At 43.1% G+C, this 18,128-nt stretch overlaps 1 protein-coding gene across 1 annotated transcript in view; it reads right to left on the bottom strand.

The window, feature by feature from the left end:
• Positions 1-17,558, bottom strand: part of SIM2 (SIM bHLH transcription factor 2) — a 49,348-nt gene extending 31,790 nt beyond the window's left edge. Inside the window, exons 1-2 of the mRNA XM_007423336.2 lie at positions 17,384-17,558; positions 1,171-1,253 (exon numbers count right to left, since the gene is read on the bottom strand). Of these exons, the coding sequence (XP_007423398.1) occupies positions 1,171-1,253; positions 17,384-17,558 (258 nt within the window). The remainder of the gene's footprint in view (positions 1-1,170; positions 1,254-17,383) is intronic.
• Between the last annotated feature and the right edge of the window lie 570 nt (positions 17,559-18,128).

Raw genomic sequence — 18,128 nt, 5'->3', positions numbered from 1 at the left:
GGCCAAAGATATTTTATAGATTTTATTTTATAGATTTATTTGCTGTCGGCTTACTTCGTCATTGAAAAGGTAAGATATAAAATTTTGAATAAATGCTACCGTTGTTTCTGCTTGCCCAACCAGATCTAGCAGGGATAGCATACTCTGGGTCCCTTCTGTCAAACAAGGTCATTTTGTTGGACCCAGGAGTCATGTCTTCTCTGTGGCAGCATCTGTCTTGGGGAACAGCATCACACTGGAGATCCAGATGGTCCTGACCCTGTTAACCTGTTGTAAGGCACTGAAGACCTGACTACTCCCCCAGGCATTTGGCCAGGAGGTTAGACAAGCAATGCTGGTTCATGCTGTTTTGTGTAAGTTGGTATTATTCTTTTGACCTTGGATGTTGTGTTTTGGATTGTTAAATAGTTTTTTTAACTTTATATGCCTGCCAGAGTCACAGCTGTAAGATGGGTGGCTGTACAAACCATATAAGTAAATAAATAATCTTATGTGACAAAAATATATTTTTTGAGGAACTTTTTAAAATGCTATCAAATCTTACTAAAATGCGTGTGTAATGTAAACAATTATGATGTTTCAAAACTTTTACAAAAGATCTTAAGACATTCTTAAATGTACATTATTTTTCATAAAGTTGTCTTTGAATGAAAGAATGTTGTGAGAAAAGAAAAAATAAAATTTAATTATATAGATAATTTTTTCATTTCATTACTTACTTTTATAATAGAATATATACCAACAAAAACAAAGTAGTGTGGATTCATTCTAAACTGCCATCAAAATTACATTAAAATAATTCTTATTCCACTTTTAAGAACTGGTGAAATTCAAGTCTTTTTAAATACTTTATTTAAATAATCCTTTATTATACAGTATCTGCATATGTATGTCTTAAAAATCCCTGCAAATAGTCTGCTAGTGAAGTTATGTATGGTTGCAAAACTTAGGAACTAACAAATAAAAAATCCCAAATGCCCACAGTTTGAATTATAATGACAATTTTTCAAACACAGAATATATAACTCCTTCAACAGGAGTTGGTTATATCAGGGGGCAGGAAAGGAGATATGGGGCAAAGAGTGGGGAGGAAGAATAGTAACCAACAGATATTCTCCCAAAACAAAACACAAAGCACAGAAAAAGAATCATGCATCCCAAAGATTTTACCTGAAGTAAATGTGAACCCAGCTCCTTTGCGACATTATCCAATGGGCCTAATCTGTTTGGCTGGCCCCAGGCATCTCCCAAACCTGGAAAAAAAAATAAAGAAGCTTTGATTAAGGCACAGATGACAATATCTGAAGTCATGGCTGAAACCAGTTGGCCTCTGCCTCAACAGAGTGTGTGAAAGGGAGGGTGGTGTTCCAGGATTTGCTAGGTGGGAGAGTAGAGTCCCCTCCTATGCAGGCTAAGTGGCCTTTTCTCCTAGAAAAGTGCCATCTTAAGTGCCAGCTGAAAAAGAGTTTATCTGGTTCACATATTCCCTGGAGTTCAGTTGTTATTTTAAGGGGAAATTTCACATAACACGTCTCCCTCAAATTAGCCAAGAGAACTGTTATTGCTGTTTTTTCACTTTTCACCTTTCACCTTTCACCTGTTGCTGTTTTTTTCACCGCCTCAGAATTTCCAAGTACTCACAAGCCTATGAAAAAAAAGCCACCACAGGCATCAGCCAGCTCTGGAGTACAGAGAAAGCAACAGCAGTCAAGCTGGTTAGTCTCTTTGCTCACACTGCGACTGCTTCAGTGGATTCAACACGTTCCTTCTACAAGTTTGTCTTTTTGTCCTTATATACTCCAACTTTGGACAAAGTCTGGTGCCCCAATGTAAAGGCATTTGTTTTTCAGCCTTCCTGCCTTTTCTCCTTCCCAGGAGACTCTGCTACCATATACCATCCCTCCCCCAACCCTGCCCCCCTCCTCACACAAGCAGTTTTCCATAGAAAGTATTTGTCGATTGACAGCAAACTAAACGCTGCTACTTCACTTGATTCTGGGATAGCATCTTACAGACCTCGATCACATTCTTAATAAACAATCTGTCAAAATCTCTAACACTGACTAATGCATGTGTTCAAAAGAAGCCTAGTTTTTCTGGCCATTGGAAACATTACAACTAGCCCATCATCTGGATACAGTAAATCACACTCTCTTCCACAAGAAAAGAGGATACTGTAGCACTTACCACATGTATTTTCTGATGAATCCAGACCACTAATTCACCCTGGTTTCTTAAGAATACATAAATTGTGACCCATTCTGTGTTATAATGTCCTTAGATATAAGAAACAGAGTGGATGAACTGATTCAAAATGCTGCAGTTTCATATCACTCCAGAGGCAGATTCTTGACAAAAATTCCCTTTCACTTTGATATTTTCATCTGGAAGACATATCTCTACCTCCACCCTTGGAAAACATCCAGAAGCAAGCTTCCTTTTGTAAATCGAAAGACACCAGAAATCATCCTCCCAGCTTCTTTCTGTTGAAGCATGCTGGAACTCAGCCTGCCTAACAGTGATATAGTACATATATTTCAAAGTCCTCCAGCCCTAAAACAGTGGGAATATGGCACCCCAAGTCCAGAAAGCCAGGAGGACCAAAGTGACACACTGTATACGTTCGGGTGCTTTAAGGACTGAAAAATACAAAAGAGACCAACCTTTCATAATTTTTTTACTGACCAAATTTGACACTGACAGCATGTTCCCAGTGGGCACTTTTGATCAACTTTGAGTTGGATATAATACTAGCACGACATAAGGCAAAAAGATGGCAGTGAAGAAGTTGAATCATTGATCCCTTTCTGCTGCCATCTAGCATTTATATGAATTATTGCAACCCAGCTGTTACAAGCATGGCTAAATGCATTTTGTACATAAGCTGACTAAACATAGAGACCCCATTTTTCGTGTTGGTCCCCTCTCTCCCACTTGACTCTTTACTAAAAGCACTGCTGTCACTTGGAACATTTTGCACTGTTGCTTGGTTTGAGCAGCAACCCACATTACTATACTGTTTGTTTATTTCAATTGTTTGTATCCCGCCTATGCCACTCCTTTCCTCTGAAGTCCTGCTTCTGGGACAGAATTGCAGTTCCATGCCATTCTATTAGGCTGCCTATGAAGCCACTTTTTTCCACTTTCTGGCAATCTAATTTGATTTTCATAATTCTGCTAATGTTATTTCATTCTTATTATTTGTTATATTTGAAAAATGAAATACTACACAGCACCAAACTGTTAGCATATTGAAGAAATTCTTCTGGAGCCAGGGTTAACACCTGGTTCAATGAAGCAGAACCAGTATGCAATTCCACCCAACCAAAAGTGTGGTTGTGGCCCACAATCATGAGAGAGGCAAATATTGTCATTTAATTCTAGCCACAAACAGGAAAAAAAATATTAATAATCTCAATTCCTAACACACACACATTCATTTTTATTTGATCTTAGCAATTCCACAATACAGTAACAACATTCTCTCTTTGCTCACATCTTTGCCTTGATGAGGCACCAAGCTTAATCATCTCCTTTTAACCAGCCTGGACTTTTGAACTTTTGTTCTTTGAACTTTTGTTTTTGCCAGGCAATTGTTTCAGAGCAACGCCGAGGTAATTTTTGGGTTTCATTTTTATTTATTGGGTTTTATTTGAATTTTAACAATCCCATTTAATTAACTAGAATCCTTGGAACTGGCTTCTGAGTTTAACTGCAAACTCTTGATTGTTAACTGCCTGAAGCCTGGTGATTAGGACGGGATATAAAACTATGGAACGGAAACCAGCGAAGGGAACATGACCTCGCCATGAGGCCAGAAGGGGTGGAGGCGGGGGGGGGGGTGTCACGAGAACAGGGAAATCCGCAAATGTTAACCAATGGACTGCGATTCAAAACGGCCAAAGGGTATCCCCGTATCAGTGAGAAGGAAGCGTTCCCATGGAACACTCAGGATACCGCCTTGCGCCGGCTCCCCGCATCTCCCAGAATGCAAAGCGCCCCGGTTCCCAGGCCGAGGCGGGGACCTCCCAAAGCTCGCGAAGCGACCTCTTTCCTTCCTCACCCGCAGCCGGGCGCGCCCATTCCGTCCAGCCACGGGAGGGAGAAGCCAATGGCGAAACTTCCCCTAAGGGTTTTGGTTCACTCTTGTTGCGGCTGGGGTCTTGGTTTGCCCGAAGGGGGTCAGAACATGCGCCTCAGCAGAATCCAGGCTTGCAGCCAGCGCCCAACACCGCCACCAGAATGGTGTCGGAGTCAGAACCCAAGGGCGATTCGCCACCCGCTTCTGCGGAGGTGCGAGTCTGTCTTAAATCATTAGAATAAATAAATTGGCCCCCAATGGCTGCTTTGAGAGGAATAGTGATCTAAACGTTCAGTTGTTGTAGTAGTTAATCTTCCACATGACTTTAACAAGGTTGAGGGTTGCGGCTTTACTAATTTTGTTTGGAAAATCCTAATCCAGACAGAGATGAAGCGACTTGCCTAAACTGTTCCCTCTTTAGAACAGAGGAATTAAGCCTTTGTTCCCTGGATTTGCAGGGCTGCATGCGGCAGGCATTCGCGGTCTGGGAGATGGAGCTGCGCGGCGCCTCCTAATGAAACAAGCGAATGCAGAACCATGAACTCTCTCTCTCTCATTCTGTGTGTGTGCGCGCGTGCGCGTGTGCCTTTTAGTAACAAGGGAGCTGCCTACAAAGAAACGAGGGAGTGAGGAGGGGGAAGACACAAGACCTTGCTTTTTAATATATCGAACCATTTTTCCTGCAAAACCACAGAAATTAAGATCGTCTCAAACGAGATACACCGGTATCAGAGCAAGTCGTGATCAAAATGAAACAGTCTTTCCAGCGAGTCGACTTCGGACGGAACTTCCAAATATGGGGAACAGTTAGGAGAGAAATCTGGCATCCGTAGGGTTCCAGTGCACTTCGACTGATTAACAAGCAGGATTTTTCAACAATTGGGCTTGCCTTCCCTATCTCTTCGAGTTTTTTCTCCCCCCCCCCGAATCAACTTTGACTAAGAATTCATCAGTATGTCCAGAATCTAGTCTGGGCTTTGCCTAGGCTAGTTCAGAAATCTTTTAACTTTTTTCTACAAATTTTAAGAAGAATTTGGTCCTGTTGTGTGAGATCCATATTTGAGTTTTTCTAAGAAAAAGAATGCAATTTGATTTGTGGCTGCTCTTCTTGGTTCAGGGTCTTCTCCAGATGAACCTGAAGTGTATTTTTCCCCTTGGTGACTTTTTCTATTGAAAATACTGTCTCATTCCGGAGAGAGAAATATTTCAGAACATTACAAAACCATGATTCATACCTTGCTTCATTATGACATTAAATTAAAAACCAACTGTTCAAATGTAAAGCTAAACCTCCTTAATCATCAAGAACAATTCAGTCAGAGAATGAAATGGATTGTTTAGATGGGCAAACACTTTGATAAATTTGTGTCTGCTGCTGACAAGGTTTGTTCTTTGAGCTGAGCGGCAGAATGCATTAGACTGGCTTTCTTTGATATTATTTCACAGTAATTGTAGCAGGATTTTTAAGAGTTGCAGGACTCATTAAGTCTGGATGAAATCTAAAGCTGAAACCCTTTAGCCACATTCACTGTTGTAATCCCACCAGTGAAGCCAAGTGCCTGCATCTTGAGAGACCCTGGCCCCCAAAACAATAGATTTAAATGGATGGAATCAGCGGCTTAAAAACAACTTTATGCACATGTCTTTGCAGAAGTGAGCCCGGGGAGCTTTCTCCGGAGTCATTCAGTTTCGAATTTTTGTCACTGTGTGCATGTGTGTGATTTCTTCACAGTGCCAAACAGGGCTAACAACACAACATGTTACTTGGAGAGTGACAGTGAGAGTGATTTAATAAGTGTACCTCCAAGATCACTTACATTCAGCACAGAGGTGCTTCCCTCTCCAGCCTCTCTTCTCCTTTCTATAAGAATTTGTCTAACTGTAGGATAAGTTGTTGCATTTGAACTGTTGAATTCCATTTAAAAAAAAAAAATCTGTATTTCTCCCGGCTTGAATCTCCAGCCTCGCTTTTCTGGGGACTGTTTACCTCTCTCTCGCTGTGCTTATATCTTTTGTGATGCATGGCCTCTACGAATAGGTGCATGCGTGCATATGTATCCATGATACTATGCCCTTTGGGATAGAGCACAGAAAAGCAATAAAAGATAATAAGCCATAGAAATTAAATGTATAAGAAAAAGAAATGTAGCTAAAACTAGTTTATGTCCCATATATACAATATCTCTTTTAACACCACCCTTCCCACCTCTGTGAGACAATACAAACAATTTAACTATGTAACAAATATGTGCTTTATGATCCACATCCAATTGTTTCTAAAACACCGAGTCAATCACCTTACCCTACACTGAAGTAGTAAAAATTATGGAATTACTTAAATTCTTTAAAGCATAGGTGAGGAACACATGGTCCTCCATATATTTTTGGGCTTCAACTGCTATTAGGCATGAAAGCCGGCAGGGCGGATTTGGGCCAGTCACTCTCCCTCAGCCCCACCCACCTCACAGGGTTGTTGTGGAGAAAACAGGAGGCAGGACTGTTAGGTATGTTTGCCTCTTTGAGTTTTAAAGCAAAAGAGAGAGAGAGAGAGAGAGAGATGAGATGAGATATATGATATATTTATAATATATTTACGATTGAATGGATTGAAAAAAATAGGCAGGATAATAATAATAAGGCTCAGCCATCCTGGTTGGAGTGATGAGAATTTAGTATAATTATATTTGGAGCCTCACATCTCCTGATCAGGTTTTTTTTCCCCCATGCTTTTTTTCCTTCCAAATATTTCTGGGAGTGGACATAAAAGCTTCCCTACTTGTATCCCCATACAAAGATATACTTTGTATTGTTGCTAACTTTGGGGTGATTTGCTAGGGAAGGTACAAAATCCCACAGATACATGGCTTTCTACCAGGTAAAATATATTTAGGGAGCAACTAGAGTGGGAGATTTTTGTACCAGCTAAACATTGCAGGAAAAAAAAATTGTGAGAGTTCCTTTGCAATCACTCATTTTCACAGTGAGGGGAAAACAAGTAACACTCCCCCCCCCCCCCCGTGCAACAGCTATCCTAAACCACAGAATTACAGAAGTGATTCCCAAGTAAGGTTAATTTGCAAAATTAGTGCGTCCTGGACTCTGAATGTCCCGGTCAGGCATTTAGTCCCATACATTGCTGAACATGCATATGTGGTGAAGGTGCCTTGCAAACGACTCATTCTCCAATCTGGACAGGATGTCTTCAGGCAGCTAGCTTTCTATGTTCATGTCTCATATAAAAGAGCATTTCATTATAAAAGTCCCCAACTGCAGTTGGGAAAAGTTCCTCTCCAGGATGGCCTTACCATCACTGTCAGAAGAAAAGACACAGCTGCTTTAAGACAATAAATTCTTCCCAGTACAAGGGTGACCTGAGTCTTCCTTCCTTCCTTCCTTCCTTCCTTCCTTCCTTCCTTCCTTCCTTCCTTCCTTCCTTCCTTCCTTCCTTCCTTCCTTCCTTCCTTCCTTCCTTCCTTCCATATCTTACTGTAAGTCTTTGTCTCCACTCCTGGCATATTAGGAGCTATTAAAATGCACCTGATAGTACTGAATGCCTTTTATAAAAGAATGAGTCGGGTTTTCTGCCACTGGGAATTCAAGAGAGTCTATCAATGACACTACTACAGCTGACAAATTTTGAAGGAAAATGCAAATAAGAAGGCTGGGACTGGACGATCCTCTGATCTGGAAACACATTGCCATCTGCACAACACTTAAAATGGCTTCGGATTAATGGGCCTGAAGCAGTCATCAGAACCAAAGCAGTTGAAATCTCGAAGCTTTCAAGCGACATTGAATCATTTTGCGCACAGCTCCTCCTAATACCTGAGTGGCTGGTAGACTGAACTATACGGCTGATAATCAAGGCGAGAATATATGCCATCCACCAGCCTGAAGCCTGATTCATCCGGAGGCAGAAATGTTCCCCCCTCCCCCCTTTATTGCTAGCGCTTTGCCAGCCTCTCTTCGAACAGGCAACCCTTTTTTGGGCAATGGCCGGCGAGGGACTCCTCCGAAGGGCTATGTCTGGGAACCGCACCTTTGTCCTCTGCCTGGCATGTAAAAACGAGTGACAGCACTAGAAAGCAGCTTGGCGACCCTGGTTGAGTTCCAGCCTCTCCACTGGAGTATAGGGGTAAGGGGGAGACGGGGAGGAGGCAGCCAAGGGCAGGCCAGCGAGCTCCTGGGAATTGCGGGTCACAAGAACAGCTCCTTCGCACCCGGGTCAACGTCGCCTTACTTTCCCGCACGCAGCTCGACCCATCCAGGAGGTTCCATTTGCTCGGACTGGAGCCTTGTCAACCATTCAATCGTCATTTCCCAATCTGTGTTCTTGTGGAGCCTTTCTGCTTTGAGGAGATTGATTGATTGATTTATCAAATTGGTACACTGCCCATCTCACTGTATAAGTGACTCTAGTTAGCTTACACGTAAAAAGGAAGTTATAAACGTCTTTACAAAAGTATACAAAATTAAAAGGTGGAGAGGGTGTCCTCAAGACACCAGCTACCCCCAGTGCTGCAAACCCCCATTGGATCCCCACACTAGTTGGCAGAGCCAGGTCTTGATGCTCTTCCGGAAGATCAGAAGAATGGGGGCCAATATCACCTCAGGGGGCAAGAAGTTCCATGGGGCAGGGGTGACAGCAGAAAGGGCTCTCCTCCTAGATCCCACCAGTTGAAACTTTTAGCCAATGGGCTCTGTAACATGCCCTTCCTGTGGACAGGGTGGGACACGTTGATGTAATCAGAACAAGGTGGTTTCTCAAGTAAATTCAGTTCAACTCCATTTACAAAGCCCCAGCCAAAGCCTAGGAACTCCAGGACCTGGGACCCTTGGAGGGTCAGCCTAATGTTCCTCCTCTGAAACCTTAAACAGTGGCATAAAAAGGGGTGGGGGGGGACTACCCTTTGCTCTGCTGCTTAGCATATAGGCAGATTGCCAGGTAGGGAGTCAAGTAAAGAGAAATAAGATGTCACAACAAAAGGGCCCCAAACATTGGCCCTGGGAATAGGATAGAGGTTAAGCCTTAGGATGGAGCACCCTTAGAATATGCAAGGAGCATTCTTAGGACTGCATTCTGCAGGAATGTAAGCGTTCTTCCCCCATCTTGTTCCTAGAATGTTCAAGTGCTAAGAAGCATCTTTCCTACATTTATTAGAATGGGGCTTACCAAACTTTCTCTCCCTCTCCTTAATGGTGTTCTTCCTTCTAGGCACTAATTAGCATTTAACATGTAAGAAAAAAAGAGAGTCAATTTGGTGTAGCGGTTAAGGCACAGGCTAGAAACCAGGAGACCAGGCGTTCTAGTCCCGCCTTAGGCATGAAGCTGGCTGGGTGATCTTGGGCCAGTCACTCTCTCTCAGCTCTAGGAAGGAGGCAATGGCAAGTCACTTCTGAAATCTTGCCAAGAAAACTGCAGGGACCAGTCCAGGCAGTTGCCACTCAAAGGCACACACACCCATGTAAGAGAAAAGCAGATGAAATGTTTGTATTCTCTGCTCAAAGGACATTATTGTCTGCTAAATTTCTGTGCCAGGCTTTCTTAACACAAAAACAAGTACAGCCTGACTTCTCACAGATAAATACAAGCCATTTGAGATGGCCCAGTAGCAGGAGGGTGATATTTTGCACATGTTCTGAGGCATTCTTTATAATGCTCTCAGGCTGAGACTTTGGGATGAGCTGTAGTTAAATTAAGGCTGAAATCCTACACATATTATATATACTTGGGTATAAATCAGACTGAATACAAAGAGTGTTAATTTCTGAATAGAAATGCAAAGGATTGCACATCCCCAGTATGCATAAATTGACAACCGTCCCCTCCACTGGCTGAAATAACTATTATTTAGTATTTGATGCACAATTATTATAAAAGGTGTACTTTCCACTGTCCAATCCAAAAGATTGGTAAATAATTAATAAGTAGTAATTCTGAGCTGATTTATTGGGATCTACTTCCATACATTTATACTATCAGGACAATTTTATGTTTCTTATTCAAAGGCTGAGAAAAAATTACTGAGGTAAATTGCATAAGATTGTGCTGAAAGGTTGTAGTTTTAAGGTTGTAATTGTAACAAACCGAATGAGAATTTAATTGGAAGTAATCCCTAATATACAATTTTAGGTTTTCTAATTTAATCGAGTCTCATAATAATTATTTTTTTAAAAAAGGGATTACATAATTAGTAACATAATATAATCAAAACTATAATGGTAAAGCCAGGGCTATGCTTCTTAATTCAACTGTTATCAACATACAGTAATAATATAATGGAGTTAAGTATTGAACTGAGTGCCATTGTGGTAAAAAGAAAACTCTTTAAACAGAAGTGGAATTGGCTCTAAAGCAGTTTTTCTCAACCTGGGCAATTTTAAGATGTGTGGTTGTCAACTCCCAGAATTCCCCAGCCAGCATGCTAGCTGGAGAATTCTGGGAGTTAAGTCCATACATCTTAAAGTTGCTGAGGTTGAGAAACACTGCTCTAAAACAATAAGATGTAGGAATGCACGCATGTATTAAAATTCCCTTTGTCAGTAGGATTTTGATCAGTCCGTTCATTTAACTAAGCGACGGAGTTCCCTCATGTTCCATTATTCCAGTTCTGAGATCTCTGGAAGTAATCTGCATTATTTGATATTTAAGGAGGTTTACACATTTATTTTGTGCATACTTGACCAATAACTCCAATTCAAAGAACATAAATTCATAGTCCATCTTTTCTCAAAGGAAATAAATCATATTTCTTCTATCACTTTATCCTCACAACAGCCCTGTGAGATAGTTTAGAGTGAGACAGAGCCTGACTCAGAATCAGCTTCATAAAGGAACAAATATAAAATTTCCATGCGTGCCTGAGTTTTGGGTTGTATGTATGTAAAGTCTTTGTATATTTGAGAGGGAGGGAGAGGAAAAGCCCACTGAATCTAATTGACTTACTCAAATGCACCGGATTTCTCTGTTAAACACATTAAACTCATTCTTCGTTTATCATTGATACCATTAAGCTGCTGCTTTGGAAGCTAAGAGAGATTCCTAAGGAAGGCTTTACATTTCTCCAGATTCTTTCTTTTGCCCATTAAGGCCAGGGAGGTGTTGGGCACGCAAATGTATGTGTTCTAAGTCATTCATTAAGCAGCTCACCTCTTTTGGTTTAATAATTAGGAAGGGGGCTATTTTAAAAGTTCATTTTCAGCGCTCCGCTGAGTCACAATTTAACTCCAGTGTCACAACCTTCGGGGATGGAGAACTGAGGCTCTAGAATGTTTTCTTTTGTCTCTTTTCTGGCTGTTCGATGGTGGAAAAATAAAATTATCAGCCAAGGAGAACAAGAGAAATCAAGGAGGGAGGGACAGGGCAGGGGAGGTGGGGGAGAGACCCAGCAATAATATATACACATACATACATACCACAACAACAGATGTTACAGAGCCTAGATCTGGGCAGGTCACTGCTTCCTTCCTGCAGTAATTCATAACTCTCGAAAGTCACCACAAAAGGGAGAAGCTCAAGAAACCAGGAGAGAAGAAGGCCAAGCTAATAGACTCAGTCTTGATATTATATTCCCAAGGATTAGATCTTTCAAACAGAAGAGAGCCTGCTTTGATTTGCACCAGAGGTGACCAACTGGGAATTCTCCTGGAGGACTAGAAATCTCCAATGTCTCCTGTATTGTCTGCTAAATTTCTGTGCCAGGCTTTTGTCAACACAGGAACAAGGAAGGTCTCCTGTAGGTCCTGTAGGTCTGATCCTCAGATGGCTACAACTAAAAGGCTAGGATTTATTCATTTGCATTCTAGAGCTAAGCTCACAAAACCTTTTGCTGGTAAAGGTTGCTTTGAAAGGAAAGCTCATGAAGTTCAACAGGGCTGCCTGTCTTCACTGTTCTGTCTAGGGCTGCAGCCTTAGCAACTGCCTGTTTCATGCAAGATGAAGCTCCCGTGAAGGAAAGGCTGAGACTGACTGGCCAGGGGAAACCCAGGCATCATTCCAAGTAGGAAAACAGAACGGGAATTGTGGCAGATACCCGTTGTGGCAGATATGTGAAGTGGAAAACTCCAGAATCCTGAAAACACAGAGGAGAGAAAAAGAACCCACAGCTCTCCACTAAGAAGCCCTGATGTAAACTCTCCCACCTTCTTCTTCTTCTGCCGCTTTAAATCTAATTAATTTGTTTCTTGCTTAAGAATGACAGACCCAACTTTATTAAGTTATCAGCTGCTCATTCAAGAATTTACCACATATACCATAAATAGAAATTGGTTTGCATCTCCTCGTGGGAGAATAAGGAGGAAGTTGCTCCTGGACTAACCAGTGAACAAATAGATTCTTATATTTCTGGATTTGTGGTTTTCTATGTAGTCAGATATACTCATGAGAATTACTGAATTTTAAAATTTATTTTATTTATTTGAATTGATAAGCTGCCTGACTCCAATGGGTAAGTTGGAGCGAAGGGTGCGGCAGGAAACTCTCCTTCAGGCTAAAGTGCCTGGAAGTACTTGAAGTATGCAGCTGATCACTCTGACTGCTATCATCTACAGTTCTCAAAGGTATTTTCTCTCTGACAGCCACATACCATGCTTTACGTTTTCAGGATTTTAGTATTCTACTGACTCTCTGAAAATCAATCAATCAATCAATCAATCAATCAATCAAACAAACAAACAAACAAAAAAGAGATATCAACCTGCAAAGACAATTTTCAGATGAAGCTGGCCCCAGTCGGCACATTTCAAAACTTCAGCTAAGGAGTTCAGTGGGAATTTGATTCCTATGGCACTTTTTCCTTCTTTCACATTAAGCTAGTAAAATCAGAGGGTTGGCAACAGAAGGGTAGTGGAACCAGTTGATCTCAAATCAGATCTGAAACAGTTCGCTTGGAAGGTTGACTTTAAGGAGATTAGCGTGATCTGAAAGAATTATTACTGAACTGAGGGCAGGCAACATGATTTGTGATAAAATCCTAGACCATTCAAAAATATATCCTATCCAGTACAATAGTTTTACCTTTCTGAGACTTTCAACCACAATGCTGATATAATAGCAATAAGGATGGGCTTTCTTTCAGCACCACAATCACCAGCTAACACTATAAGATGCTCAAAATCAATGTTTGGAGACTTCAACTCCCAGCATGCTGGCTGGGGAGTTGAAGTCCATACATTTTAAAGTTGCCAAGGTTGAGAAATACTGCTCTAAATGATTAATAAAGAAATGACCCCAAAATTTCAGCAGTTTCCACATTCACAGAGCCTCACTGGGGATATCTGCCTTAAAATCTTCCTTTCCAATGTAAAGGCCACAGAAGTTGTTTCCCAATGAAACTAGACCTCTCATATAGGCAAGATCCTAGAACTGAGACCTGGTTTTATTTAATCAACTGGTTAATATTAAGCAGCATTTTCCCCTTTTCCTTAGAAAGGCGCCACACATTACAAAGAGGGACCTGGCCCTTATTCCACTGGTTGCTACTTCCTCTGACTTAAACAGCTCCAAAGCATATTTTAAGAAGGCAGAAGCTCAAATAACTTGAGTAATTTAGGCTGCAATCATATTTCCATTTGCCTGGGAATAAGACCCATTTAATCCTGTGCGGTTCACTTCTGTGTAGAAAGATTGAGGCTTGTGCTGTTAATCCATCTTTTAAAATTTCTAAGAGTGGAAGAAGAGGGGATCTTGATTACAGAATTGCTATGTTCCCTTCTTGCATGTTTAGCTGGGAATAAATGCCATTTAATTCAATGGAATTTGCAATGGAACAAGTTTAAGATCCCCTGCACTGCACTCTGAATGGATTGCATGTGCACTGTAACAGGACAAGATTTTGATGGGTTTTACAGTCATAGGTTCCCCCATAAATGCAAGGGGCCACAGTGCTCATCTGGAGACCCCCAGACTCAATCTTGTATCAACACAATGAATTGGTGTTGAGAGTTTATTCATTAAGAGGGGTTAGTTACTATCTCTTCCTCTCTGGGATTATTTTATCCAGTTGAGATTAGAAAAATAAGGCAAGAGTGACTTTTATGTAAGATTTTTAATGTATTCTAAGTATCAAAGCATGAGTGCTGAGCTGGGCTTGAGATCAGCTATTAGCACACAAATAGCCGCAGCTATTTTAGAGCTTTAACTCACCGGAGAGGGCTGCCCCTGAAGACTAAATGCACGGCTGAGATCAAGAGGGCAAACAACTCTCAGGATGGTGGGTTCTCTAGAACAGCCCCATTGGTTTTAAACCCTTTAAAGGAACAGTGTTTGCCTGACTGAATATGCGCTGGCTGGAGAAGTGAGCTTTGCTCCATTGACTTCTCCCAAGCCTCTTCCCTAAGTGAGCACCATCAGTGTTGCACACCTCAAAGCAACACCAGGCGTTGTCTTGCCAGGAAGAAGTCCCGAGGGCTGCGACACCCAGATTCCAGGAGCATTTCAAAAGGCAACAACCCCTTCGCACCCATCTTTGAATGCTCCAGTGCCCACGGAGCATGTGTAAGTATGTGGGGAAGGAGGTGGAGCTATGAATAGCAGGGGGAGATGTTACCACTATAGCAGTCCCTTCTTCTAAAACATAAAAAAAAGGATCCCTTTTCCACAACGGTGGGCAAAGCACCTTAGAGAATTGAGGGAACAAGGTGACTCAGACAAGCCCAGCCACTTTCCTCACTCTAGGGACTTGCTATAGTGATGATGATGAGGACGGTGGTGGGTAATCAGCCACCTGGCCGTGGTGGGCAGCATGATGATAATTGCACGGGGGGGGAGGGGAAGTGTGGTCTGCTAGCAGTATAGAAAGCTAAGGCTGTTTGGGAAAGGAGGAAGTTCTAACCTGCTCAGCCTGACTCCAAGAGGGAAGGTAGGGGCCAAACTCTCTTAAGCAGAAGGAAAATTATGTAAAGTGATGAACAAGGTTCCTCGGTTTGTTGAGGTTGCGTTAAGGAGAGGCCTGGGGGCCTGGGGCGGAGGGAATGCCGTCCACCGCCGCCCGTTCAAAGTCGCCGAGCGCCTGGTCAGTTCCAGGGCTTTCGTTTGCCGATCCAGCGGAAAGCGCGGCTGAAGGCGGCTGCACAGAGAAACGCCCGCTCTGGAAGGACCCTGTGCCGGAGTTTGGAGAGAAGTACGGAATAGAGTTGTCCTACCTTTAAATACCTTTGTGTTCAAGGAGATCAATAATATTACCCTCGTGATTTACAGCATCACCGACCATTGCTCTGACAATATATCAGTAATAAAGACAAGCTTTATATTCAGCAGTTGGCTTTTGATTCGGGTCCTGCGGCCCGAGTTTGAGCAAGTCCGATTCCTTTGCTGACTATGCATGGGAGCGCACCAATGGTTGTGCGTTCACTTAAAAGTTAGGTCTTATTTATTTTATTTATTTATAACTCCGTACTTTTGTAACTTACTTGAGAATAAAGTAAACAATAAATGGATGAATGAATATAAACAGGATCAGTACGCTTGCTTTTTCCAATAGATTTCCAAATTGTCCCTTGGGTTATTTACATACAAATGAACACTGACATTAAAAGCGAATTTCAGTAAATAGAATTCAAACTCAGTCGTGACTGGATCACTAATTTTAATGTTTCTATTCCAAATGTAGCTACCTTTGGATCTAAACTAAGGAAGCGGTTTTGGTTTCAAGGAAAAGTAATCAAATAGATTCTGTGGGCAGCTTTTTTCACTTCGATCATTGGTATTTTGACTTAGCAGCAAGGGGCCATCATTCATATTTGTTTGTTCTGTACTTAATATGGTTAAATGTACGATTTGGAGGAAATGAGGCTGCAACCTTACTCCCGTGCAATGGAGAATAGATCTTATTAAATCTTGCTCATGCCTGAGTAAAACTTAAAGCATCTGACTGTTCCTTTGTCCGGTTCCTTGCCCTGTTCAGCTCAACTCGTTCTAGTAAGGAAAGCTTAATAGAATTTATTTGCATTTTGACGACCTCATGCAATGTTATTCAGACAGGATATACTAGCGAAATATTAGGTAGGTAAGTAGGTCACATTTTAAAACTTAGCTAACTGTCAGGAACTTTTCTTCTATGGACATGGGTCTCAATCGCCTTGGGAGTTTTCCTTTTTTGCTTTTTCCTCCCTCTTGAGCCTGGCACACAATTGTTACTTGGTGGAAAAAATGAAGCTGAGCCCTCAGAACTATTGCAAAGATTATCCCCTCTTTCTTCAGACACTTTACACACCTCTGGGCTTTCTTCTCTACTGGGCCAAGTCCACATTAATCCTTTGCCACCTCTCTTCCCAGCTACTTACCCTCGTGGGAATGCAGAGGAAATACACTGAATGTTTAAAAGGAGATATTTTGCTACCTCTGTTGTGGGTTATCATTCTTTATACCACAAAAGACATTACTGATTCTAACCCTCCACCACACATACACGACACACAGGCACGACAGTTTTTTCAGCAAGGGCACGTTCACAACCTTATCAGCATCTGTTTCTTTTTCAGAAAGATTATGTGATTCTTATTATACCGTCTAACTAATGTGGAAATGTGTTTAGCGCTCTTGAAGCAGAAGGAAATTACTCCACTAGATTTCCCTGATGTTAAGAAGACTACGATAATGTTAAATGCATCAATAAATGCTATCAATAAGTGCATCGATAGGTAGCCTGCTTCTGGCTACCTTCTCCCTATCAGGTATCAAAAATGCTGATGTTAAAGACAAACACATTGAATTAACATGCCCCTGAAACTCTTTTCAAAAGAGAAGGAGATATTTGGAGTCTGCCATCCTTGTTGCCTACTAAGGTAAAAGAAACGGCCACGAAACAAAGGCAAAGGACAGCCTTTTGCCTCAACTCAAGAATTTTGGGACCGCAGGCAATCTTAGGCCCCGATCCGCAGCCGCACTTTGATGCCGCCCCCCCACCCCACCCGGATTCCCTCTGAGAGTTTTGGCCTGTCGGTCTGCTGACAGGATCAGTCGATCTTCCAAACTGTTACAGTCTGAATTCTGATGCCCTTCGTTCTCTGGCACAACCCTGTTGGAACAACTGGCAGGACAAGCGGAGTTGAGCCCCGGGTCTGAAGCCCGGAGCACCTCCCCCCCGCCCCCCTTTAGAGCCCTAACATCGATGAAGTCGCCCTAAGTCCGACAGGACCCCTTTGTCCAGACGGCAAAGGGGCCATCTGGGGAGAGGGAGTGCTCTGGTTAGCCTGCCCACCGCAGGTCGGGGGGGGGGGCGTAATTTCCCTGCCCGCGTTCCCCACGGGAAGGTCAACGAGCTTCATTCCGGACACCGGAGGACTCCCTGGAGGGCGACTCACCTTCCGGGAAGACCGCTCTCATTTTCAAGTAGCTGGTCGTGAGGCGGATGACGGACGCCTTGTCGAGCTGAGAGGTGATGGCCGAAGGCAGGGGCAGCAGCTTGGCCAGCTCGTAGAACTCGCCGTTCTCCTTCTCCCGCCGCGTCTTGGCGGCGTTCTTGGACTTCTCCTTCATCGCGGCTCTGGCAGGGCGACTGCAAGGGCGTCACTGGCATAATAGAGCCCCGGGCGGCGGCGACAGCGGCGATACTTGAGGGGTCGCAGGCATGTGGACTTTGACTCGGGTCCGCGAAGAGCCAGCCAGCCAGCGAGTGACTGAGGGAGCGATTGGGGGGGGGGGGCTCCTTGGAGCGGCAGGTCCGGCCCCAGAGTCCGGAGAGGCGGTGGTGGCGCTGGCTTAGCTTGCTGGTCTCCTCGCCACCAACTAGCAGCTTTGAATTCGGCTGACCGGGGAGCGGGTCTGCGGGATCCTCGGAGGTCCCTGACCCTCCCCTCCGTCCCGCCCTCTCCCTGCCTACTCTTGTCCAAGCTCGGTTTCCATCAAAGAAAAACGTTCGGCTGCCACTGGGGGAAGGGAACAGGGGAGTCGCCCTGGAGTCTCTTCCCCCTTTCCCCCAAATTCAGATCTGAATCCGGAGCCAGAGCCAAAGCCAAACCGGGAAATCGAAGCACAGAAGCTCAAATTCCGTGCAATCCTTCCCGCCGCGCTTCAAATAGGGGAGCTCCTCCTGAATCGGGTCAAGGC

The sequence above is a fragment of the Python bivittatus genome, unplaced genomic scaffold, assembly GCF_059951505.1.
Source record: "Python bivittatus isolate LINGU-HERP-01145 unplaced genomic scaffold, Pbiv_v1 ctg000350_np1212, whole genome shotgun sequence".
In the NCBI taxonomy this organism is placed as follows: Eukaryota; Metazoa; Chordata; class Lepidosauria; order Squamata; family Pythonidae; genus Python; species Python bivittatus.
This window is presented reverse-complemented; position numbering and strand designations above follow the sequence as displayed.